At 45.2% G+C, this 26,259-nt stretch overlaps 4 protein-coding genes across 4 annotated transcripts; 1 reads left to right on the top strand and 3 right to left on the bottom strand.

Moving 5' to 3' along the window:
* The first annotated feature begins 12,946 nt into the window (after nt 1-12,946).
* On the top strand, nt 12,947-14,431 carry LOC123059092 (uncharacterized). The gene is made up of 3 exons (XM_044481735.1): nt 12,947-13,576; nt 13,777-14,127; nt 14,218-14,431. Exons 1-3 carry the CDS (start codon nt 13,067-13,069, stop codon nt 14,245-14,247), a joined length of 891 nt encoding a protein of 296 aa, XP_044337670.1. The 5' UTR covers nt 12,947-13,066; the 3' UTR covers nt 14,248-14,431.
* A 2,745-nt stretch (nt 14,432-17,176) lies between these two features.
* LOC123059091 (uncharacterized) lies at nt 17,177-18,011 on the bottom strand. The gene is made up of 2 exons (XM_044481734.1): nt 17,701-18,011; nt 17,177-17,566 (listed from the first exon to the last, which is right to left on the bottom strand). The coding sequence occupies exons 1-2, from the start codon at nt 17,848-17,850 to the stop codon at nt 17,408-17,410; spliced, it is 309 nt and encodes a 102-aa protein (XP_044337669.1). The 5' UTR covers nt 17,851-18,011; the 3' UTR covers nt 17,177-17,407.
* A 2,403-nt stretch (nt 18,012-20,414) lies between these two features.
* Nucleotides 20,415-21,572, bottom strand: LOC123059090 (uncharacterized). The gene is made up of 2 exons (XM_044481733.1): nt 20,926-21,572; nt 20,415-20,807 (listed from the first exon to the last, which is right to left on the bottom strand). The coding sequence occupies exons 1-2, from the start codon at nt 21,079-21,081 to the stop codon at nt 20,649-20,651; spliced, it is 315 nt and encodes a 104-aa protein (XP_044337668.1). The 5' UTR covers nt 21,082-21,572; the 3' UTR covers nt 20,415-20,648.
* A 323-nt stretch (nt 21,573-21,895) lies between these two features.
* On the bottom strand, nt 21,896-25,356 carry LOC123059089 (uncharacterized). The gene is made up of 3 exons (XM_044481732.1): nt 24,105-25,356; nt 22,937-23,036; nt 21,896-22,166 (listed from the first exon to the last, which is right to left on the bottom strand). Exons 1-2 carry the CDS (start codon nt 25,243-25,245, stop codon nt 22,948-22,950), a joined length of 1,230 nt encoding a protein of 409 aa, XP_044337667.1. The 5' UTR covers nt 25,246-25,356; the 3' UTR covers nt 21,896-22,166; nt 22,937-22,947.
* Nucleotides 25,357-26,259: the final 903 nt, after the last annotated feature.

The raw sequence follows: 26,259 nt of genomic DNA, 5'->3' as shown, positions 1-26,259 counted from the left end.
GTTTTTATGTGGCTGCTATAGGTTTCTAGCAAGAACGTTTCTTACCTACGCCAAAACCACAACGTGATATGCCAATTTCTATTTACCCTTCATAAGGACCCTTTTCATCGAATCCGATCGGACTAAAGTGGGAGAGACAGACACCCGCTAGCCACCTTATGCAACTAGTGCATGTCAGTCGGTGGAACCAGTCTCACGTAAGCGTACGTGTAAGGTCGGTCCGGGCCGCTTCATCCCACGATGCTGATGGGTTTCGTAGTAATTTCAAAAAATTTCCTACGATCACGCAAGATCATGGTGATGCATAGCAACGAGGGGAGAGTGCGATCTACGTACCTTGTAGATCGACAATGGAAGCGTTTGGTTGATGTAGTCGTATGTCTCCACGGCCCTACCGATCAAGCACCGAAACTACGGCACCTCCGAGTTCTAGCACACGTTCAGCTCGATGACGATCCCCGGACTCCGATCCAGCAAAGTGTCGGGGAAGAGTTCCGTCAGCACGACGGCGTGGTGACGATCTTGATGTACTGCTGCAGCAGGGCTTCGCCTAAGCACCGCTACAATATTATCGAGGACTATGGTGGAAGGGGGCACCGCACACGGCTAAGAATATGATCACGTGGATCAACTTGTGTCTCTCTGGGGTGCCCCTGCCTCCGTATATAAAGGCTCAAGGGGGGGGGGGGGTTTGCGGCCGGCCTAGGAGAGGTGCGCCAGGAGAGTCCAACTCCCTCTGGGAGTAGGATTCCCCCCCCCCAATACTAGTTGGAATAGGATTCGCGGAGGGGGGAAGAGAGAGAGAGAGGCCGGCCCCCTCTCCTTGTCCTATTCGGACCAAGGGAGGGGAGGGGCGCGCGGCCCATCTTGGGCTGCCCCTTCTCTTTTCCACTAAGGCCCACTAAGGCCCATATAGCTCAAGGGGGGTTCCGGTAACCTCCCGGTACTCCGGTAAAATCCCGATTTCACCCGGAACACTTCCGATATCCAAACATAGGCTTCCAATATATCAATCTTTATGTCTCGACCATTTCGAGACTCCTCGTCATGTCCGTGATCACATCCGGGACTCCGAACAACCTTCGGTACATCAAAATGCATAAACTCGTAATATAACTGTCATCATAACCTTAAGCGTGCGGACCCTACGGGTTCGAGAACAATGTAGACATGACCGAGACACGTCTCCGGTCAATAACCAATAGCGGGACCTGGATGCCCATATTGGCTCCTACATATTCTATGAAGATCTTTATCGGTCAGACCGCATAACAACATACGTTGTTCCCTTTGTCATCGGTATGTTACTTGCCCGAGATTCGATCGTCGGTATCCCATACCTAGTTCAATCTCGTTACCGGTAAGTCTCTTTACTCGTTCTGTAATACATCATCCTGCAACTAACTTATTAGTTGCAATGCTTGCAAGGCTTAAGTGATGTGCATTACCGAGAGGGCCCAGAGATACCTCTCCGACAATTGGAGTGACAAATCCTAATCTCGAAATACACCAACCCAACATGTACCTTTGGAGACACCTGTAGAGCTCCTTTATAATCACCCAGTTACGTTGTGACGTTTGGTAGCACACAAAGTGTTCCTCTGGCAAACGGGAGTTGCACAATCTCATAGTCATAGGAACATGTATAAGTCATGAAGAAAGCAATAGCAACATACTAAACGATCGGGTGCTAAGCTAATGGAATGGGTCATGTCAATCAGATCATTCAACTAATGATGTGATCCTGTTAATCAAATGACAACTCTTTGTCCATGGTTACGAAACATAACCATCTTTGATTAACAAGCTAGTCTAGTAGAGGCATACTAGTGACACTCTGTTTGTCTATTTATTCACACATGTATTATGTTTCCGGTTAATACAATTCTAGAATGAATAATAAACTTTTATCATGATATAAGGAAATAAATAATAACTTTATTATTGCCTCTAGGGCATATTTCCTTCAGTCTCCCACTTGCACTAGAGTCAATAATCTAGATCACACTGTAATGATTCTAACACCCATGAAGCCTTGGTGCTGATCATGTTTTGCTCGTGGAAGAGGCTTAGTCAACGGGTCTGCAACATTCAGATCCGTATGTATCTTGCAAATCTCTATGTCTCCCACCTGGACTAGATCCCGGATGGAATTGAAGCGTCTCTTGATGTGCTTGGTTCTCTTGTGAAATCTGGATTCCTTCGCCAAGGCAATTGCACCAGTATTGTCACAAAAGATTTTCATTGGACCCGATGCACTAGGTACATACCTAGATCGGATATGAACTCCTTCATCCAGACTCCTTCATTTGCTGCTTCCGAAGCAGTTATGTATTCCGCTTCACACGTAGATCCCGCCACGACGCTTTGTTTAGAACTGCACCAACTGACAGCTCCACCGTTTAATGTAAACACATATCCGGTTTGCGATTTAGAATTGTCCGGATCAGTGTCAAAGCTTGCATCAACGTAACCGTTTATGATGAGCTCTTTGTCACCCCCATATACGAGAAACATATCCTTAGTCCTTTTCAGGTACTTCAGGATGTTCTTGACCGCTGTCCAGTGATCCACTCCTGGATTACTTTGGTACCTCCCTGCTATACTTACAGCAAGGCACACATCAGGTCTGGTACACAGCATTGCATACATGATAGAGCCTATGGCTGAAGCATAGGGAACATCTTTCATCTTCTCTCTATCTTCTGCAGTGGTCGGGCATTGAGTCTTACTCAACTTCACACCTTGTAACACAGGCAAGAACCCTTTCTTTGCTTGATCCATTTTGAACTTCTTCAAAATCTTGTCAAGGTATGTGCTTTGTGAAAGTCCAATTAAACGTCTCGATCTATCTCTATAGATCTTTATGCCTAATATGTAAGCAGCTTCACCGAGGTCTTTCATTGAAAAATTCTTATTCAAGTATCCTTTTATGCTATCCAGAAATTCTATATTATTTCCAATCAGTAATATGTCATCCACATATAATATCAGAAATGCTACAGAGCTCCCACTCACTTTCTTGTAAATACAGGCTTCTCCAAAAGTCTGTATAAAACCAAATGCTTTGATCACACTATCAAAGCGTTTATTCCAACTCTGAGAGTCTTGCACCAGTCCATAAATGGATTGCTGGAGCTTGCACACTTTGTTAGCTCCCTTTGGATCGACAAAACCTTCTGGTTGCATCATATACAACTCTTCTTCCAGAAATCCATTCAGGAATGCAGTTTTGACATCCATCTGCCAAATTTCATAATCATAAAATGCGGTAATTGCTAACATGATTCGGACAGACTTAAGCATAGCTACGGGTGAGAAGGTCTCATCGTAGTCAATCCCTTGAACTTGCCGAAACCCTTTTGCGACAAGTCGAGCTTTGTAGACAGTAATATTACCATCGGCGTCAGTCTTCTTCTTGAAGATCCATTTATTCTCAATTGCTTGCCGATAATTGGGCAAGTCAACCAAAGTCCACACTTTGTTCTCATACATGGATCCCATCTCAGATTTCATGGCTTCAAGCCATTTTGCGGAATCTGGGCTCACCATCGCTTCTTCATAGTTCGTAGGTTCATCATGATCTAATAGCATGACTTCCAGAACAGGATTACCGTACCACTCTGGTGCGGATCTTACTCTGGTTGATCTACGAGGTTCAGTAGTATCTTGTTCTGAAGTTTCATGATCATTATCATTAGCTTCCTCACTAATTGGTGTAGGTGTCACAGAAACAGTTTTCTGTGATGCACTACTTTCCAATAAGGGAGCAGGTATAGTTACCTCGTCAAGTTCTACTTTCCTCCCACTCACTTCTTTCGAGAGAAACTCCTTCTCTAGAAAGTTTCCGAACCTAGCAACAAAAGTTTTGCCTTCGGATCTGTGATAGAAGGTGTATCCAATAGTCTCCTTTGGATATCCTATGAAGACAAATTTCTCCGATTTGGGTTCGAGCTTATCAGGTTGAAGCTTTTTCACATAAGCATCGCAGCCCCAAACTTTCAGAAACGATAACTTTGGTTTCTTGCCAAACCATAGTTCATAAGGCGTCGTCTCAACGGATTTTGATGGTGCCCTATTTAACGTGAATGCGGTCGTCTCCAAAGCATAACCCCAAAACGATAGCGGTAAACCAGTAAGAGACATCATAGATCGCACCATATCTAGTAAAGGTACGATTACGACGTTCGGACACACCATTACGCTGTGGTGTTCCGGGTGGCGTGAGTTGCGAAACTATTCCGCATTGTTTCAAATGTACACCAAACTCGTAACTCAAATATTCTCCTCCACGATCAGATCGTAGAAACTTTATTTTCTTGTTACGATGATTTTCAACTTCACTCTGAAATTCTTTGAACTTTTCAAACGTTTCAGACTTATGTTTCATTAAGTAGATATACCCATATCTGCTTAAGTCATCTGTGAAGGTGAGAAAATAACGATATCCGCCACGAGCCTCAACAATCATCGGACCACATACATCTGTATGTATGATTTCCAACAAATCTGTTGCTCTCTCCATAGTACCGGAGAACGACGTTTTAGTCATCTTGTCCATGAGGCACGGTTCGCAAGTACCAAGTGATTCATAATCAAGTGGTTCCAAAAGTCCATCAGTATGGAGTTTCTTCATGCGCTTTACACCGATATGACCTAAACGGCAGTGCCACAAATAAGTTGCACTATCATTATCAACTCTGCATCTTTTGGTTTCAACATTATGAATATGTGTGTTACTACTATCGAGATTCAATAAGAATAGACCACTCTTCAAAGGTGCATGACCATAAAAGATATTACTCATATAAATAGAACAACCATTATTCTCTGATTTAAATGAATAACCGTCTCGCATCAAACAAGATCTGGATATAATGTTCATGCTTAACGCTGGCACCAAATAACAATTATTTAGGTCTAATATTAATCCCGAAGGTAGATGTAGAGGTAGCATGCCGACTGCGATCACATCGACTTTGGAACCGTTTCCCACGCGCATCGTCACCTCGTCCTTAGCCAATCTTCGCTTAATCCGTAGTCCCTGTTTCAAGTTGCAAATATTAGCAATAGAACTAGTATCAAATACCCAGGTACTACTGCGAGTATTAGTAAGGTACACATCAATAACATGTATATCACATATACCTGTGTTCACCTTGCCATCCTTCTTATCCGCCAAATACTTGGCGCAGTTCCGCTTCCAGTGACCAGTCTGCTTGCAGTAGAAACACTCAGTTTCAGGCTTAGGTACAGACTTGGGTTTCTTCTCTTGAGCAGCAACTTGCTTGCTGTTCTTCTTGAAGTTCCCCTTCTTCTTCCCTTTGCCCTTTTTCTTGAAACTAGTGGTCTTGTTGACCATCAATACTTGATGCTCCTTTTTGATTTCTACCTCCGCAGCTTTCAGCATTGCGAAGAGCTCGGGAATAGTCTTATTCATCCCTTGCATATTATAGTTCATCATGAAGCTCTTGTAGCTTGGTGGCAGTGATTGGAGAATTCTGTCAATGACACAATCATCTGGAAGATTAACTCCCATCTGAATCAAGTGATTATTATACCCAGACATTTTGAGTATATGCTCACTGATAGAACTGTTCTCCTCCATCTTACAGCTATAAAACTTATTGGAGACTTCATATCTCTCAATCCGGGCATTTGCTTGAAATATTAACTTCAACTCCTGGAACATCTCATATGCTCCATGACGTTCAAAACGTCGTTGAAGTCCCGGTTCTAAGCCGTAAAGCATGGCACACTGAACTATCGAGTAGTCATCAGCTTTGCTCTGCTAGACATTCACAACATCTGGTGTTGCTCCAGCAGCAGGCCTGGCACCCAGCGGTGCTTCCAGGACGTAATTCTTCTGTGCAGCAATGAGGATAATTCTCAAGTTACGGACCCAGTCCGTGTAATTGCTACCATCATCTTTCAACTTTGCTTTCTCAAGGAACGCATTAAAATTCAACGGAACAACAACACGGGCCATTTATCTACAATCATACATAAACAAGCAAGATACTATCAGGTACTAAGTTCATGATAAATTTAGGTTCAATTAATCATATTACTTAAAGAACTCCCACTTAGATAGACATCCCTCTAATCCTCTAAGTGATTACGTGATCCAAATCAACTAAACCATGTCCGATCATCACGTGAGATGGAGTAGTTTCATTGGTGAACATCACTATGTTGATCATATCTACTATATGATTCACGCTCGACCTTTCGGTCTCCGTGTTCCGAGGCCATATCTGTATATGCTTGGCTCGTCAAGTATAACCTGAGTATTCCGCGTGTGCAACTGTTTTGCACCCGTTGTATTTGAACGTAGAGCCTATCACACCCGATCATCACGTGGTGTCTCAGCACGAAGAACTTTCGCAATGGTGCATACTCAGGGAGAACACTTCTTGATAATTTAGCGAGAGATCATCTTATAATGCTACCGTCAATCAAAGCAAGATAAGATGCATAAAAGATAAACATCACATGCAATCAATATAAGTGATATGATATGGCCATCATCATCTTGTGCTTGTGATCTCCATCTCCGAAGCACCGTCAATAAAATTTAGCATCATATCTTGACCATATCACATCACAACATGCCCTGCAAAAACAAGTTAGACGTCCTCTACTTTGTTGTTGCATGTTTTACGTGGCTGCTACGGGCTTAAGCAAGAACCAATCTTACCTACGCATCAAAACCACAACGATAGTTTGTCAAGTTGGTGTTGTTTTAACCTTCGCAAGGACCGGGCGTAGCCACACTCAGTTCAACTAAAGTTGGAGAAACTGTCACCCGCAAGCCACCTATGTGCAAAGCACGTCGGGAGAATCGGTCTCGCGTAAGCGTACGCATAATGTCGGTCCGGGCCGCTTCATCCAACAATACCGCCGAACCAAAGTATGACATGCTGGTAAGCAGTATGACTTATATCGCCCACAACTCACTTGTGTTCTACTCGTGCATATAACATCAACATATAAAACCTAGATCGGATACCACTGATGGGTTTCGTAGTAATTTCAAAAAATTTCCTACGATCACGCAAGATCATGGTGATGCATAGCAACGAGGGGAGAGTGCGATCTACGTACCTTGTAGATCGACAACGGAAGCGTTTGGTTGATGTAGTCGTACGTCTCCACGGCCCTACCGATCAAGCACCGAAACTACAGCACCTCCGAGTTCTAGCACACGTTCAGCTCGATGACGATCCCCGGACTCCGATCCAGCAAAGTGTCGGGGAAGAGTTCCGTCAGCATGACGGCGTGGTGACGATCTTGATGTACTGCTGCAGCAGGGCTTCGCCTAAGCACCGCTACAATATTATCGAGGACTATGGTGGAAGGGGGCACCACACACGGCTAAGAATATGATCACGTGGATCAACTTGTGTCTCTCTGGGGTGCCCCTGCCTCCGTATATAAAGGCTCAAGGGGGGGGGGTTGCGGCTGGCCTAGGAGAGGCGCGCCAGGAGAGTCCTACTCCGCGCGCCAGGAGAGTCCTACTCCCTTTGGGAGTAGGACCCCCCCCCCCCCAATCCTAGTTGGAATAGGATTCGCGGAGGGGGGGAAAGAGAGAGAGAGGCCGGCCCCCTCTCCTTGTCCTATTCGGACCAAGGGAGGGGAGGGGCACGCGGCCCATCTTGGGCTGCCCCTTCTCTTTTCCACTAGGGCCCACTAAGGCCCATATAGCTCCCGGGGGGTTCCGGTAACCTCCCGGTACTCCGGTAAAATCCCGATTTCACCCGAAACACTTACGATATCCAAACATAGGCTTCCAATATATCAATCTTTATGTCTCGACCATTTCGAGACTCCTCGTCATGTCTGTGATCACATCCGGGACTCCGAACAACCTTCGGTACATCAAAATGCATAAACTCATAATATAACTGTCATCATAACCTTAAGCGTGCGGACCCTACGGGTTGGAGAACAATGTAGACATGACCGAGAGACGTCTCCGGTCAATAACCAATAGCGGACCTGGATGCCCATATTGCCTCCTACATATTCTACGAAGATCTTTATAGGTCAGACCGCATAACAACATACGTTGTTCCCTTTGTCATCGGTATGTTACTTGCCCGAGATTCGATCGTCGGTATCCCATACCTAGTTCAATCTCGTTACCGGTAAGTCTCTTTACTCGTTCTGTAATACATCATCCCACAACTAACTTATTAGTTGTAATGCTTGCAAGGCTTAAGTGATGTGCATTATCGAGAGGGCCCAGAGATACCTCTCCGACAATCGGAGTGACAAATCCTAATCTCGAAATACGCCAACCCAACATGTACCTTTGGAGACACCTGTAGAGCTCCTTTATAATCACCCATTTACGTTGTGACGTTTGGTAGCACACAAAGTGTTCCTCTGGCAAACGGGAGTTGCATAATCTCATAGTCATAGGAACATGTATAAGTCATGAAGAAAGCAATAGTAACATACTAAACGATCGGGTGCTAAGCTAATGGAATGGGTCATGTCAATCAGATCATTCAACTAATGATGTGATCCTTTTAATCAAATGACAACTCTTTATCCATGGTTAGGAAACATAACCATCTTTGATTAACAAGCTAGTCTAGTAGAGGCATACTAGTGACACTCTGTTTGTCTATTTATTCACACATGTATTATGTTTCCGGTTAATACAATTCTAGCATGAATAATAAACTTTTATCATGATATAAGGAAATAAATAATAACTTTATTATTGCCTCTAGGGCATATTTCCTTCAGACGCTGTCGAATCAAGATAAGACTAGTAACGACAAGTAAATTGACAGAATCGATGCCCACAACAACTTGTGTTCTACTCGTGCATAGAAACTACGCATAGACCTAGCTCATGATGCCACTGTTGGGGAACGTAGCAGAAATTTAAAATTTTCTACGCATCACCAAGATCAATCTATGGAGTCATCTAGCAACGAGGAGAGAGGAGTGCATCTACATACCCTTGTAGATCGCGAGCGGAAGCGTTCAAGAGAACAGGGTTGATGGAGTCGTACTCGTCATGATCCAAATCACCGAAGATCCTAGCGCCGAACGGACGGCACCTCCGCGTTCAACACACGTACGGAGCGAGGACGTCTCCCGCGCCTTGATCCAGCAAGGAGGAGGGAGAGGTTGTGGAAGAGGGATCCAACAGCAGCACGATGGCGTGGTGGTGGTGGAGTTGCAGTACTCCGGCAGGGCTTCGCCAAGCTCTTGCGGAGGAGGAGAGGTGTTGGAGAGGGGAGGGGCTGCGCCTTGGATCGTGTGTGCAACCCTCGCCTTGCCCCTCTATATATATAGGGGAAGGAGGAAGGGGGGCCGGCCCCCTCTAGATGAGATATAGGGGGGGCGGCGGCCAAGGGGAGGGGCTTGCCCCCCAAGCAAGGGGGGCGCCCCCCTTAGGGTTCCCCCCCCAACCCTAGGCGCATGGGCCCAAGGGGGGATGCGCCCAGCCCATGTAGGGCTGGTTCCCTTTCCTCTACAGCCCATTAGGCCCTCCGAGAGAGGTGGCCCCTCCCGGTGGACCCCCGGAAACCCTCCGGTGGCCCCGGTACAATACCGATATGCCCCGGAACCTTTCCGGTGACTGTATGACAACTTCCTACATATAAATCTTCACATCCGGACCATTCCGGAACTCCTCGTGACGTCTGGGATCTCATCCGGGACTCCGAACAACATTCGGTAATCACATACAAGTCTTCCTAATAACCCTAGCATCATCGAACCTTAAGTGTGTAGACCCTATGGGTTCGGGAACCATGCAGACATGACCGAGACAACTCTCCGACTAATAACCAACAGCGGGATCTGGATACCCATGTTGACTCCCGCATGTTCCACGATGATCTCATCGGATGAACCACGATGTCGAGGATTCAAGCAATCCCGTATACAATTCCCTTTGTCAATCGGTACGTTACTTGCCCGAGATTCGATCGTCGGTATCCCAATACCTCGTTCAATCTCGTTACCGGCAAGTCACTTTACTCATTCCGTAATGCATGATCCGTGACCAACTACTTAGTCACACTGAGCTCATTATGATGATGCATTACCGAGTGGGCCCAAAGATACCTCTCCGTTATACGGAGTGACAAATCCCAGTCTTGATTCATGCCAACCCAACAAACACTTTCGGAGATACCTGTAGTGCTCCTTTATAGCCACCCAGTTACATTGTGACGTCTGGTACACCCAAAGCACTCCTACGGTATCCGGGAGTTGCACAATCTCATGGTCTAAGGAAATGATACTTGACATTCAGAAAAGCTCTAGCAGACGAACTACACGATCTTGTGCTATGCTTAGGATTGGGTCTTGTCCATCACATCATTCTCCTAATGATGTGATCCCGTTATCAATGACATCCAATGTCCATGGTCAGGAAACCGTAACCATCTATTGATCAACGAGCTAGTCAACTAGAGGCTCACTAGGGACATGTTGTGGTCTATGTATTCACACATGTATTACGGTTTCCGGATAACAGAATTATAGCATGAACAATAGACAATTATCATGAACAAGGAAATATAATAATAACCATTTTATTATTGCCTCTAGGGCATATTTCCAACAAGGAGACCCTGCCTTGCCTTGCATATGGGAGCAAGGTTAGAGTTTACCTAATAATGGGGTCGGTTATGATCTAGTCTATCCTCGCTAGATTGTCTGGCAATGTAGTCTTGTCCAACCACTATTATCTCCTATGCCAGAATATGAACAAAAAGAAAGTTGTGAGTGCATCTTAGGAATGAAGCCAGGGTTGCTCTCGCAAAAAGATTGTACTAAAGAAAACTAGAAAGCTCAATTCCAAGCAAGCAACCTCTAGTCCACGGGTCGGTGAATGAATGGGTTTTGGGAAATAGAGAACATGCACTCTATTGAACAAAGGTGGTACCAGAATGAATAGCCCACTTATTTCGGGAAAGAATGAAAGGGAATGATCGACTTGAGTTACCGAGCTACCTCCACTCTTCGACTCGAGCTTTCACTTTTCTCTTGTTTTGATTTGTTAGCTCTTCACCAAGTCGCTGGTGCACCATGGTGTATGTAAGTAGCCAGGTCATGTACCTGGCTCGCCCAATGGCCTGTTGCAATGGCAGAGCTTAGTGCATGGTTGTGGGGGCTGTGCCCCCCCTCAAAAGATTGGCACATGCATGCATAAATTTTTTAGAGAGAGATTAGATGATGAAATTTTATGTGTTTGCCCCCACTAGCTCATATATTCTATTTAGCCCCCCAACGAACTTCCTCAAGCTCCACCAGTGGCCTGATGGATCGACTCTTGGCCTGCTGGCACACCCTCTAGGGCATGGCATCGTGGACAGCTTAGTTCCGGCTGGAAGCATAGTTTAGTTCTGGTTATGAGCACAAATTGCGCTTAAAAAAAGTTCATCAAAGCTATTAACATAGGTTCATGTTTTAATATCTTGATGAGAGGAACACAACGGTGAAAACGGTTGATAATTTTAACACGAGGTTCAAAAGATATTTCATTTTGAAAGACGGATATGAAAACATAAAAGCCACACATCCCTTCGGTGTGTGTGTGTGGGAGAAATCTAACTAAAACTCCTAGGTTACAACAACTATGCGTCACTTGTCATCACCAGGGTAGTTTTTAGTAACTTTTGCAAGTGCCCCTTAATTTTGTTGAAATTGTGTGCTCTCACATTAATTTCATTTAAAATATTGTAATCTGGGCCTTTCTTGGAAGGGTTTCATCACACATAATAGCATGCACTAGTAAATTATTTGCTTTGGTTGCAAGAGCTAAGGAAATAAAATTGGGGTCCAATTGAAAATGCAAAGATAGCACATTCCAAACTCATTAAAAAAAACGGAGAAACCCCTTTTTGCACTATTGATATATCTCGGTTATCATTATGAGATACACGCTAGTGCCCCTACAATATGGGGAGATGTGGACCGTCCCAATTACCTCCAGTTTTGGCAAGGTTCTATTCCAATTTGGGAGGTTTGAGGAAGACTCTAGGTTGTTTTTTTTCTTCTCTAATATTTTTCTACCAGTTTATTTGTCTTTCTATGTTGGTTTTTATTCTATTTTTGGCGGCTTATATTTTTATTTTATTTTATTTTATTTTGTTTTGTTTCTTCAGTTTAAAATTCATGAACTTTTAACACCAGTTTTAATGTACGACATTTTTATTTCATATTATTGTTGAAAGTATGCAAATAATTTTTACATTTCATGAACATTTCTAAGTACGCGTCGATATTTTTTCAAATACACATTGAACATTTTTTTCTAAATATATGTTTAACCTTTTTCATATACATCACCGATTATTTTTGAAATTCTAATCTATTATAACAATTTTTTAAAATGTCATGAACATTTTTATATGTCATGAACACCTTCTTAAAGTTTGTAGAAAACATTTACTTCATAAATATTTTCAGTAAATTTCATGAAGAATGTTTAAACATGTGAATATTTTTTGTGAATTATAAAAACTTTTTTAAAAGTTATAAATATTTTTATAAATACATGAATATGTTATTTAAATTGCAAGAACAATTTAATTTTTTCATGAAAATTGTTTCCGAGTGCATGTAACATTGGGAATGTTCATGAAACATTTTTAAACTACATGAACACCTTTTTGAACTGCATGAACATTTCTTTAAAATAACATAAAAAATTAGCATGCTTTACCAAAAATACGCTAATATTATTTATAAATATATAAATAATAAACGATAAAAACTAAACAGTGGAAATACGAATAAGCCTTTTGATACAGGTGTTTTTTTTAACTCACATGCACAGTGGCGTGTCATCAAGGAAAAAAAGACGTTGGGCCATTCGCGCGTGAGCGAGCCCTCCCACCCGCTCGCCAAGAGCGAGTTATAACGGACCCCCGTGCTTCTCCTCCTTCCTCCCCTCCCCTCCCGCCCCCCAATTCACCGGCTCCCGCGAGACCAAAGAATCCAAGAACTCCAAAAGCCCTCCGCCCGCTGGTGCTCCCTCCCTCCTCCCCGCCCCCGCCGTCCGCCGGCCGACGGCCTCCGTCGCAGCATGGAGAGCACCGCCTCGGTGCTAGACCGCGCCTCCTCCGCCGCGGCCCGGGCTGCGGCGGAGGCGGACCACCTCTCTTCCATCCGTCTCGTCTGGGTGGCGGGGCTGGTGGTGCGCGCCCTGGAGCGGTGCAAGTTTCTGGATCGCGCCAGGGAGCTTCAAGAAGCTGTCGACGTTCTTGCTGGCGCGGACCTGCAGACCATGGCGAACGCCGCGGGCTTGGTGAGCAGCGCCGCCGCCAGGGCGGCTTTGGAGGCATATTTGCAAGGGGTGGATCTTGTAGTGACTTGTAGGAATCTGGAGGTGGCAGCACGCGAGCTGAGCTTGGCGGTGGCGGCGGCGGCGGCCGACTCACAGGGCAGAGATGAGAGCAGATGCAAATGGATCCTGTGGCTGAAGAAGGACAGGAGGAATGCAGATGTGGTCGACGACGGCCGCCTAGGGCAAGCGCTTCTTCACCATAAGGCCTGGCCGGTGTCGAACTCGCTCTCCACTGCGTCAAGACCGGAGGTATGGCCCTTTGCTTGCTTGATTGTTCTTCCCGCAAGAACTGAAAAAACGAGTCTTTCTGCAGTTTAACACCGATATTGGTTGCCTTTGTTCAATTTAACAATCGCCACCATCTTTCCTTGACCATAGTTATCCCAATTTCTTGCGTTTCTCTCTGATATCTGAATATCCCGAGCTTTTCCCCTCACGTTTGTGTGCAGGAGAACCTGGCAGAGTTCCTGAGCTACGCGCTGTTTGGATCCTTGACCTTACTGCCCTACTTGGACCCCGCGGGACCGGTGATGAAGACGCTGTCCAAGACCGGCAAGCTGATCTTCCATGTCGCCTTCTCTGTGGTTTGGGCCGCGGTTGGTGTAGCTGTCGCTTGCAGGCAGTGCCGCGGTTCTGCGCTCATGCTCCGTTTTGCTGATGTTGCCAGCCACATTGGCATGGCTGGCATTACTGCCCTTGTGATTTGGTACAGCCACGTCCTGATAGCACCGGATGCTCCTGTGACTTCCTACGTCATCTTGGGCTTCGCTTGCATTCTGCAGATCATTGCTTGGGCCTGGGTAAAGTTTTAAACTTCTCATTTCTTCTACACTTTTATTATCATCTCATCTGTATGTTCTGACAGTTTTATGTTCCTATGAATGCTGCAGGATCGCAAATGGATCGGAGGCGCAGCGTAGTGTGTAGTCTTGGTTCATGTCGATCGACTCGTTAACTGTGGAATAGGCAACTTATGGCAGATAACTGAACATATGACCATTGTTAAAACAGTTTTCAGCATTTTTGTTAGCAAAAACAGGGAGTCCCACTGTACAGTACATACAACAGTTTGTGCTACATTTGAGAAATTACAGTCCTGATTCAGCCGTGTACTGAGTTTTGAAATGAACATAGTATCATGTTTCTTTACCAATAGTAAACCCTGTTTGGATTACCAATAGTGTACTCTGTTTAGATTATCATCTTATCTGAATAGTTTTGATTTGAGTAGTTTCCAGTAGTGTACTCTGTTCGGATTACCAATAGTGTAATCTGTTTGGATTATCATGTTATCTGAATTGTTTACCAATAGTGTACTCTGTTTGGGTTACCAACAAAAAATTGCAATAAATGATTTGAATGGTTCAGGCACTGTATCAGAGAAATGCGGGTTGGGATTGATTATTGATTACAGCTCTTCAAATGTTGGGTCATCCAAACAAGTGATGATATGGACTGCCCACTGGCCACTACCACCATTTTGCAATTTGACTGACTGAATATGTTTCACAGAGCTTGTGGAATATCCTAAAGTAAAATGTTCATGAAACATGTTATGTTAATCCTGTCAATCTCATTTTATCATTCATTTATGACTTGCAAATTTATATGTATTTCAGGCCAAGAGAAGCTTTCTTTATTAAATCAAAATGTATGATGTTATTTCACTGAAAATCATCTTTGGTTTCATTTATGACTTGCAAGTTATTTGATTTCATCTTATAAACAATGTTATCATGACATGGGTGTGCTCCAGCTTTTTTAACATTCTCTAGTTAAATAGCTGCTACAATGTTGGAGGGAATTAACTGCTACCATTATTTGGTTTATATTAAGTAAAGCATATTTTGAATAAGGGTATCATCCCATATTTCTGCTCCAATTTTTTAAGCATTATTGCTGTGCACATCAAAATTTCACATGTACACGGTAATACGAAGATATGCAGCTATAATAAGCTTCACATTTTAAATAGGTATTTTGAGGTCAATCACTATGATGGGTCATTTTTCTGTTTTCAAAGTCAACAGCTTTTTGTATTATAAACTGGGCGCACACTTTTGGTTTTCCCAGTCATGTGTAGCTTGGAAGAGTAAGTAAAGTTGTGCAATATTGGTTCTTTCTTCTCTGTCATAAATGTGCACTGACGAGGAGAAAGCACAACTGAAACTGTATGTGCTTACAATACTTGATTCTCACAATAAAGCATATTAGTCTATTTCTGGTTAACGTACATGTTCCTAACTTACTTATTCGATCCATGTTCAGATACGTTAACGGAAACATCAAGGAAGTACTTACAGTTAATTGAAGATCCTCGGATACACCGAATCTTATTTTCTGTCAATTTGCACAGCCAGATTTACAAAACAAACTGCATTGAGAACCCAAAACGAGTATGTTTTGCTGGAGCGCCAAGGTCATGTTTCGGTTTTGGGAATGTGGATGGTTTTTGGAGTCTAAATCTTACAATAAAAAAATTGTTTGTTGCGGTAGCCCAGGTGCCCTTAAACTTGAAACCAAGTCTTCAATGTTTCAGTTTTTGGAATGTGGATGGTCCTTTGGAGTGTAAATCTTAAAATAAATAAAAAATCTCTGTTGTCGGCAGGCTGGTAGCGCAGGTGCTCTTAAACTGAAGCCAAATCTTCAATGTTTTGATCGGAGTTGAGATGTTTCAGTGCTTGTACTAGCACACATTGACTCAAGCTCTGTTGCCCACTTGAAGCAATTCAGTCGACACTTTTAGTTGAACGATGCCCCGTCTTCCTATGTTCTTTCATGAAAGGAACATGGATGATAGATGAAGTAGAAATTCAGGCATTTTCTAATTTCAGTTTTATGACAACTTCAGAATGCAATATTAGATGGCAAAAGAAAAAAAGACGAGATGCTGAAGTGGTTATGATGTGCTTAAAGCAGATGGTTTCTTTGATATTTTTGGAAGTGATTTGATTCGTCGTGGATAGACTGCACTAGGTGATATTGGTGAAAATGAATCTGTCCATCATCTTATTTTTGATTGTATTGTTGCTAAGGAAATTTGGAAAGACTTTGCTAATACTTTCAGCTTCTCTTGGCCACATAATATGACGGAGTTGTCTATCTTGTGAGGCCGTAACAATAAGAAAACTGTTGTTAATATTGCTTGTGTTGCTGCCATTTGGAGCATTTGGACCATGCGTAACAAAATGTGCTTTCAGGGCGTGCCGTGGACAAGCACTCGGGTTATCCTGGGGAAGGCCAGCTCACTTTTGCACCAATGGAAGATCCTGTGTGGGGGCGACCAATCAGTCTTACTACGATGCTGTCTCCTGCTGCTGGACCGTCGAAGAGGTGAATTGCTACGCATCGCTTGGAAGTGAAGGCGCGCTGGGAGGACTAGGTGTCTTCTATCTCAGGGCTCACTCTGGCGGAGCTGCTGTGTGTGAGATTGTTACAGTAGATCCTAGTTTTCCTTCTGCCCAGTTCGGATGTGTCATTCCATGGCCCTGCGTGGCCCCTTTTATTTCATAACTGCTAGCGTACTTATATTTCTGCTGGCCTGCTACTCCAAGTAGGCCTGAATGCTATGAACTGTCCTGGATGCTATGCTCTGTTTTATCAATAAAATGGATTGGGGGGAAACCCCTTTTGATAAAAAAAAAAAACTAGGCGACATGGAGCCTTTATCTTTGAAAAAGGTATTGCGAGATGGAGACGGCATTTGCAAACTGTCTTTAGAAAATGTACAATTGCGTTTTAGAATTTTGTATGCTTAATCATACGCTCTTATTTATTTTTACCACTTCAGTTGGCTAGATAAATAAATGGACTGGTATTGCGTTTAAGATGCCAAGGTAGGCAGTGAACAATTCTACGCGCCGTCGACGAGCTTGTGTAAGCAAGCAAGCAAGCACCAAAGTGCACAGAAACTTAGGAAGAGAGCGCGCACATGCCGTAGCTGATAATGTGATGCACTAACAACAGTTTATCTAGTCTAATGAGTTGTTGCCTTTTTGGTCAACAGTTCATCTTTCTGAACAGTAAATTGTTGCCTGAAAGAAGAAGAAGAATCCTCCATCCAAGCAAACAAGAAGGCAATTAGTCTTGAGTACATAGGAACCCGGCTGGAATGAAGCAGAGAGCTAGAAAGACACAGAGCGCCATGAGGAGAGGGTGCTGCAGCTCGGGGTCGTGGTACTTGTACTTGAGCACGAACAAGGAGGCCAGTGTCGCCAGGCTCAGCATGGTTAAAGCACACTGCAAAGATAATTGAAGCATGTTAGTCCCTCCGTTCCATAATATAAGAGGCTTTTGACACTGGCCTAGATAATTGGTTGACGGTGCAGGCGGCGATGGGTTTAAGAGTTTATGTGGATAGATGGATAGATTACCCTGACGAAGATGTTGGCACGGTGACGGAAGATCGGAGATGGAGCGGGAGCAGGAGCCGGCGGGTCGACGCGGCCTTCCTCCATCAGCCGGAGCAGGAGCCACCGCCGGTTCTCCCTCTGGATCTCCCGCTGGATCGTGTTGTGCATCATGGTGCCTGACCGTGAGGGGGCCTGCCGGCGGGTAAGAGAAGGTGATTTATCTTAGTTCTCGGGTGTCGAGACTGCTCCGAGTCGGCGCACGAGAGGCATGGACGGACGTCGTGCCAGGACCGGATCGCGGGAATTGTAAGGGGCAAAGAAGGAGTAGCGATCTGCGTAATACTCTCCCCGGGAATTTTGAGTAATATTTGTTGTGGTCACCTGACTATTTGTATGTACAGCCGTACAGGGTCCCAAGAGCTGCTGCTAAGTTAAACAGGGCGCTTCGTCACCTAGGGCTCATCACCAACTCCTTCAAGGGGCTAAAAGCATCTACAACCGGACCCATACCCGTCCCACACATTGACTGAACGGAAAAATGCCACCCAACCGAACGTCCCATATCCGGCCCAAACGCCCGGACTGACCGACGCGAGGCAATGGGCGTCGTGCGAGACATTGGTGAGGCGGAGTCACACTCTCCAGTGCCGCATATGATGCACGGCCCCCACAGGCGCCGCAACCGCGTCATGATGGACGTGGCCGGCTCCGACCACGATGGATCCATCATGGATCTCACGTCCACCGGTGACATGTAGGCAACGTGCTCCGACGAGGAAGAGTATGACTTGGAAGAAGGCGGCGACTCGAGTCTCGTGAGCCGATGCGTTTCCCATGTCCTACTTCACCTTGCCAACGACTACAACAACACTCTGATGGGCGCAGCCAGCCGCCGGACATGGACAGGGTGGAGTTGGACGAGCTCCACTCAAGATTAGTTTCACGATGCATGTTATAATATGGATTTGATGATTTAAAAATGATGTACCGGTTGTAGAAACGACTTTCTTTTTGTGCTGCCCGACTGTCCACGGACGCGCCCGGGCGTTTGGAGACCAGATTTTGGTACTTGTGGTTGTAGATGCTCTAAATAGCTACAACATAGCAGGGTCCGTCCCGTGAGTGACGGTTAGGTTCCCTATCTAGTGACTGGTTGGTGATCACTTCTGGGCTAAGTTTTCTGGTCATGCCACCGACGGCCACTCTTTCCACCATCCCGACCATTCCTCGCTAGGTCATGTGTTCCCCCTTCCACCATCATAAGCCTTGTGTGTGTGCTTGGGCACACGATCGTACACCACCAAGAGAACCCTAGGTTTTAGGTTTTTTGATTTCGTGCTCGCTGCAAGGTGCAGTGATGGATCGCGTTGAAGGATTGATGAAGAGTTTGAAACTTTTGGAGTCAGAGAAGAAGGGGAGGAAGATCATCTAGAGTGGAGGAGGCAAAGTGGGGGCAGTAGAACTGTAGGCGATCACAAAATTGCTCTCAGATAAGGCATCCATGGCGGTAGCATTGGCAGGGCGCTGACTAGGTTTGGTGTCCTATGAAGGGCCTGGAATGTAAGGATTTGGGAGAAAACATTTTCTTGTTCATGTTTCATCAGCTGTCAGGAAAGTGGAAGGTATTTGAAGATGGTCCGTGGGAATTTGGGAAATTTTGAGGATATTGTGCCGACTAAAAGTTCCGGTGGATCATAAGGGTGAGAGTATTTTATCTTCCCCTGGGCGTGATGTGTAGGGAGGCTAGGGAGGTGATAGGCAATTTCATGGGGAAGTTCCTGGAGGCTGACGTGGGAACATATGGAATGGCGGTGGGGAAGCATCTTTGAGTGAAGACAATAATTGATATCACTGAGCCACTTATGAGGGGGTTTATGGGGGATGAGGACGAATAGTAGGTTGTTGCAAGGGAGAAGAGGAAGGTAAAGGAGAAGAAAGAAGAGGAGTTGTGGTGCCGTTTTGAATACGAGTTCTTGCCTGGTTTTTGCTTATATACCATTCATTAACATTCACGACTTATATACCGTTCATGTGTAATACAAAATTTTAATTAATATTTTTTCGTTGCACCTAACAAAATTAGTCAACTAACTAAGAAGCTCGGTATTAACACATATTTATGTATTATTATATAATTATGATGGTTGTTGTTACCAATTCAAATCCAAATTTGTTGTCGAACATTTGTTATTTTGCAAGTTCTGATTGGTCGTGAAGAGACCTTCTCTTAAACTAGATTCATTCACAAACTAAAGCATGGTACATTGCCAATGCTATTTTTCTTGCTAGTTAGATGTATATCAAAGCAATTACACGGGATCACATCCATTTTCATATTCTCATATGCCTTAGCAGATGATTCTACAACATAAGAGGTCAACGAATATCATGAACATACCTACAATTGGTTAGATATGTGTGATCCAGTAATGGTTATACGGTGCATGTGGTACTTATAAGACTATGGTTTTCCTTTCCATGCATACGGTGCATGTACAGTAGGAGAATTTAGAATCTAGGTACTCCTATTTATTTTTATATTTTTTTCCTTATTTGGTCGCTTGCACAAGATCAGACTCACCTGGGCCGGAGCTTGTGCTTGGTTACCTATATACCAAAAGGGTTAATTGAAAGTATTGCACGGTTGCATTTAAAGATGCAAGGTAGTGAATAAATGTAAGCAATTCCATGCGCTGACAAGCAACCACCAAAGTGCACAGAGAGAGAACCTTAGAAACAATTTCAACATCGTCTATCTAGGCACGAGCCATGCATGTAAACACTCAAATGCCTAATAAGTTGTCCCTCAACCGTCGTTGATATTCTGGCTTGCAAGCTGCTGCCTGAAAGAAGCCGAACAAGAAGAGCAACAGACTATTCACTTGTCGTGATGAGCCTGCCTAAATGCCTACCTAATCCTCCAAGCAAGCAAGCAAGCAAGCAAGAAGCCAAGTTTGGATGTGGCATAATTAGTCTTGAGTACAGAGGTAGCCAGATGGCATGAAGCAGAGAGCCACGAACACACACGCCCCCATGTCAATAGGATCCTGCAGCTCGGGCACGTGGTACTTGTACTTGAGCACCAACACGGTGACCAGAATCGCCAGACCCAGCACGGGCGTAGAACACTGCAATTGACAAAAAGCAATTCAGCATACAAATTCAATACTTACATAAGATAGATAGATAGATAGATAGATAGATAGATAGATAGATAGATAGATGGTGGTGATTTACGGAGTGTACCCTGGTGATGATCCTAAGGTGGTGCGCATATCGTCCGCGCTGGATGAGAGCAGGCCAGTTGAGCAGCTCGGCGCGGCCTTCCTCCATCTGCCGGAGCAGCAGGCTCCGCCGCCGGTTCTCTCGCTGGATCTCCTGCTGGTACAGGTAGTGCATCATGGTGGTTGGCGGTGACGGCAGATCTGACTGCCGGCGGGGAAACTACTAGCACTAGAGAGACAGAGGCCGAGGAGGCGGCGTTTCAACCTGAGTTTATCTTAAACGCTTCGGAGGCGAGACTGCTCCGAGTCGCCGCAGAGGATGGGCGTCGTGCCGGGGCCGGACTGCCTGGATCCCCCAGGAATTGTGGTGGGGCTGGCAAAGAGTAACGATAATAATCTGGGCCTAATAATCTGTAATGATAATTGGTGTTGGTGGCCTATTTATACAGGCCCAAGAGATGCCTCGCCTGCTCGATAAGGGGCGGACTGCACACTCAAAAAAAAAAGATAAGGGGCGGACTGCTGTGCTGGTCACGGACTCAAGTCTAGTCCCAGCACCTTGGGCTTGGTTCAGTCGTTCAGGAACCACCAACCCGACAACCAAGGCTTATTCACTCGCACAAGGTACAAGGATAAACTCGCGGTTCCGTTTCGCCTTGCATTCTAGTCTAGCCCCAACACCAGCGGCGGCGGTAATGTCATCCCCGCTAACTCTCACAGAAAGAAGCGCGAGATAAACCAGATGAGATTCCTTGATCGCGTAAGGCCGTCCATATGGGTTCCCTCGTCTAGAATGGAATCCAGACCACCTTGCAGAAGATGGATTTGGAAATGACCATCACTGCTAGCTGCTAGGCAGCGTCAGAATCCTATGAAGATGTCTGGATTTCCCTGTTTCCAGCATGAGCAACCAATTTCACTGTGAGACTCATGGAGCACCAACTCGTCAACCAAGAGCCGAGCTTGCTTGGCAAATGCACTCAAAATGGTGATACACAAGCAAACGAGCCACTGAAAGCCTTAATCAACTTGTACAAGGGAGCAAGAGACAGCCAATTTTCGTGCTGTCTCCACAGAGGTCACTGAAATAAGAGTGGGAGCTAACAAGTTAAACGGTTCATTCCTCCAAGTGTACTTCACACTTGATGAGTACTACTACACTGGATCAATTTTCAGATGGAGTGGACCATCACTGGCCCTGACCACAACACCAGAAAACAGAAGAACCTACACCGATAAGCCATTCCTGCAACCTGGACATACCTGCATAATAACAATCCAATCAGTTAGCCCACAAAGAATACTTTACGTAGTGAAATATCACTGGGGAAATACACGGCAAAACAATTGGAAATAAAAAACATTCAGCTTAATTATAAGCATAGTATGTACTTATAAACTGAAGTAGAACTACTCACATAAGAACAAGTATAGTATTGGCAGGTACTCCCTCCGTCCCAAATATAAGATCACTTCTTACACTATATACCATAGTGTCAAAAATGGTCTTACATTTGGGGACTGAGGGAGTACTTTATTAACTCATAAATAGCATTTGTTTCAGCCCAAACTGGATGTCATTTTAACCTTTGCATGGCACTAGAAGAGCAGAGCTTTGAGCATTTGACCACTATTTCTATTACCGTCAAGAGTTTACAAAACGATATAATACCTCCATATAAATTCACAAATTTATGTAACCTAGAAATATTTTAATTTATGAACCTAGTCGATAAACTAGTGATAAAGTTGAGAAATTGACTGCATTTAAAAAAAAACATATGACTTGATTAGAGATGCTTATAAGTTAGTACAACTTACTAGTGTGATAACGGAAACTGTACTGATTAGGATTCTTATGTTCCGGTATATATTGTTCTCAATTACTTAGGCAAAGTAGTGGATGTCTTACAATTACAAAGGGATTTAATACTTTCATAAAAAAAATCATCAGTCAAAGCCCATGCAGCAATATACTGTAAAATGACACATATATCCCTGATGAACACATCCAGGAGATAAAGTCATGTCACCTTTTCAGTCATCACAAAGTACTAACATGCGCTAACAGACGAGCATCTCCCATATATTTCAACACTTCATCTCTGCCATGTACATCAACAATGCCAGTACCTACGAGCATAATAAGTCAGGAACAGATGATAATTCGGATGGAAAACCATCGATATAAGAGAGCAATATAATGGAATATCTAGATGAACTGAGAGTTGTCTAGTTATGTAATCTGAGAAAAAATACATGAGACATACAGAAAATTATTTATTCTCTAGTGCAAATGGACTCACTGCAGGAAGATATTCATTTTTAACTGTTATGTGTCACATTATCAAGAGAACTGCAGACCAGCACTGAATATTATCATAACACAATTCACGCACAAGAAGAGATACTTTCTAGAAATCATCTTTAGTAAACTCGATTCCTTGTCAGACGAAGCGGAGCAAATTAAGACATGGCAGAACTAAAAGCCCCACAAGAAATATATAATAGGTACGGCCAATTTTTTCTCCAGTTGTACATCTGAACTAGCTAATCGCAGCATGGCCCTTCCACAGGTGACAAAAACCATAGCATTCATTTCCAAATGTTATCGGTGCTGAAAAGATATATATTTCAGATAGGCACATAAGACTACATTCGAAACACAATTTATGCATATGACCAAAAGAAAAGAACAGCAACCTTAAGGACTACTCTCTCCGTCCCGAATTACTTTCTTAGATTTGTCTAGATACGGATGTATGTATCTAGACACGTTTTAGTGTTAGATACATCCGTATCTAGACAAATCTAAGACAAGTAATTTGGGACGGATGTAATATTTTCTTTTAGGGTGTGTCTAGGGCACATCTAGATGTGCTCTAGTTATTGCACATCTAAGTGAGTGAGTCAAGCATAAAGAGGAAAAGAAAAAAGAAAAATAAAATTTACACACGAATCTCAACATAAGATCAATGACATAGGACTTAGATGTGCAATACTTATGGCACATCTAGATGTGCTTTAGCAAAACTGTTTCTTTTAAAGATTTCATCAAGCAGCGAAAGGAAAAATTGACGTGATTTGAATTGAGCTTCAATCATCAGCATAACACTAAGTATATGATACGCACTTCAGCAACTAATTACAAAAAATAAATTGATCTTATAATAGTACAAAGTAAAAAATTGATATTTTTACCTGCAGCATAGCAACATTCATATGGATAATGGGGAAAGAAGAACACCGTATTGGAAAGTTTCTTAAACTGCATTGACTGGAGATAGACCACGAAGACACCAGAAGCTGTCGATACAAGGATTGCATTACTCTCCTCGGCAAACCCAACAAAAGTGAGGGAGTCGCCCTTGCAAGTTGATCTAAGTTCCCCGAATTCAATATCTCTGTCGAGCACCCATACAGCTGAACCATCAGAATCAGGCTTTCTCTTCCATAGTTGGGCATTGAATAGTGAGAGATGGATGAAGCCAAGCCCACCATCTTCGGCGGGCATAATCCTCAATGTGTGATACCCGGGTTCTATGTGTGCCGGCAGCTCGGTCACGGCTAGGCTCTGATTATTCAGATCAAACTCAAGTACGAAATACTGACGATGGTCCTGAAGCACATTCGCCGCATAGGTATGTAACCAGTAAAGAGAATTCCCAATCAAAGTACTGGATTGGTCCATAGGTACAGAAGATTGCAGCTGCAGTGATTTGCTCTTGCTCCATATGCCAGTCTCCGATGAGTAAACCCATGCCGAAGCTCTTGTTTCTCCTCTGTCGTCATAGGCTACCAGGGCCACCTGGAATTGGCTTGAACGGCGGCGTTGGCCGCGGGCAGGGCGAAGCACCGCCGCGTTGAAAAAGTACATCCGGTCGTTGTCCAGCTCTGGTGGGAGGGTCAGGCAGCGCTGCTTGCGGGCGACGGGGTCCCACACACTTGGGCTGCGCGGCGGCCTTCCGCTGAGGAAAAGGACAAGCCCGTGGCGGCAGTCGACGATGCGGTTGTCCTCGCGGCGAGACATGGAGAAGCGATCCCGGGGGATGCGATCTGGTCGATCCAGCACTGGTACAAACGGACAGGAGCGATAGTCTTCGAAGAAGAAGCCGAGGAGAGGAGGCTTGCCGTGGTGGTGGTCGCGGAAGCGGCGTTGGAATCGGGGGTCGGCGACGAGGCGGCGCCAACGCTTGCAGACGCGGGAGGCCCGGGGGAGGGAGGAAGGCCGCGGCGGGAGGCGGAGGAGAATCTCCCGAAGCATGTCGTCGTCGTCTGGCAGAGAGGCGGGCGGCGGAGAGGTGCTGCGGCGGCGGGGAGCCATCTCCCCTCTCACGCTCATGCTAGGGCTCCTCTCGGTTGGTGATTTGGTCGGCTGGGGAGGATGGCGTTGTCGACGCCGCCGGCGAGTAGTACTACTAGCGAAGCGAGGGGATTGATTTTGGGAACGTTTTCTTTTAAACCCGTCCCGTACACCTAGCGGCCGCCCGGTCACTTATTAGTCACGAAATTCCGACTAAGACGAACATCTCAAACGAGCCTCAAACACTCGGACTGACCGGCATCTCTCATATATTCAGCCTAAATATAGAGCGGATATGGGGCACCCAGGCGTGTCCGCCACGTCGGACCCGGCCCAGGCGGGCCTGCCCGACGCCACATATATTCCTCCCCATCCGCTTGCCGGATCAAACCCTAGCCACTTCACACTCCACTCTCATTCACTCCCTTCACCATCCAAGCTCACCTCCAGCGATTTCCGGCATGCTAGGCAGCGGATCTGACTTCGACCAGTCCAGATCCGTCGACTGGGGTGTCATCTCGTGCGGGTTGGAGGAGGCAATGGCGGTCCGCATTGCACTCGCCGCTCTCGGGAGGACAGCGCCGGCCGACGGCGGGATCTGCCCGACGCGACTCCATAGTGTCGGCTCAACGGACGCTCGGGTCGGATCACCACGGTCCCGGCCAGAAAATCACTCCTTCGCCACCACCAGTAGGGCGAACTATGAGTCCTACCAGGACCGGTGTGCCCGCCGTGGGAAGGAGAGTATAAGGGTCGTCGAGGCCCGTATCGCGGCGGAAATGACGGCGGTGGATGCGGGGGCGCAGGCGGCCGTAGAGGAGGAAGCCATCTGCGCCCGCATTGTGAAGAAACGGGAACGGAGGAACAAGCGTGCCCTCGCCCGAGAGCAGAATCAGGCGGTCCGTGCCATGGCCGAACTGCCACTTAAGGGGAAGAAGGAGGACATCGAAGGTGAGGAACAGATCCGGCTCGATCCCTACTGCATCTTCGAGCGGTACTTCCGTGAGAAGGACATCAAGGATGCCAGGAAGGGCAAGGGTAGCCGTGGATGAT

Source organism: Triticum aestivum, chromosome 3A (assembly GCF_018294505.1).
Source record: "Triticum aestivum cultivar Chinese Spring chromosome 3A, IWGSC CS RefSeq v2.1, whole genome shotgun sequence".
NCBI classification, from domain to species: Eukaryota; Viridiplantae; Streptophyta; class Magnoliopsida; order Poales; family Poaceae; genus Triticum; species Triticum aestivum.
Note: the sequence above shows the minus strand (reverse complement) of the source record. Positions and strands in the feature narration are given on the sequence as shown.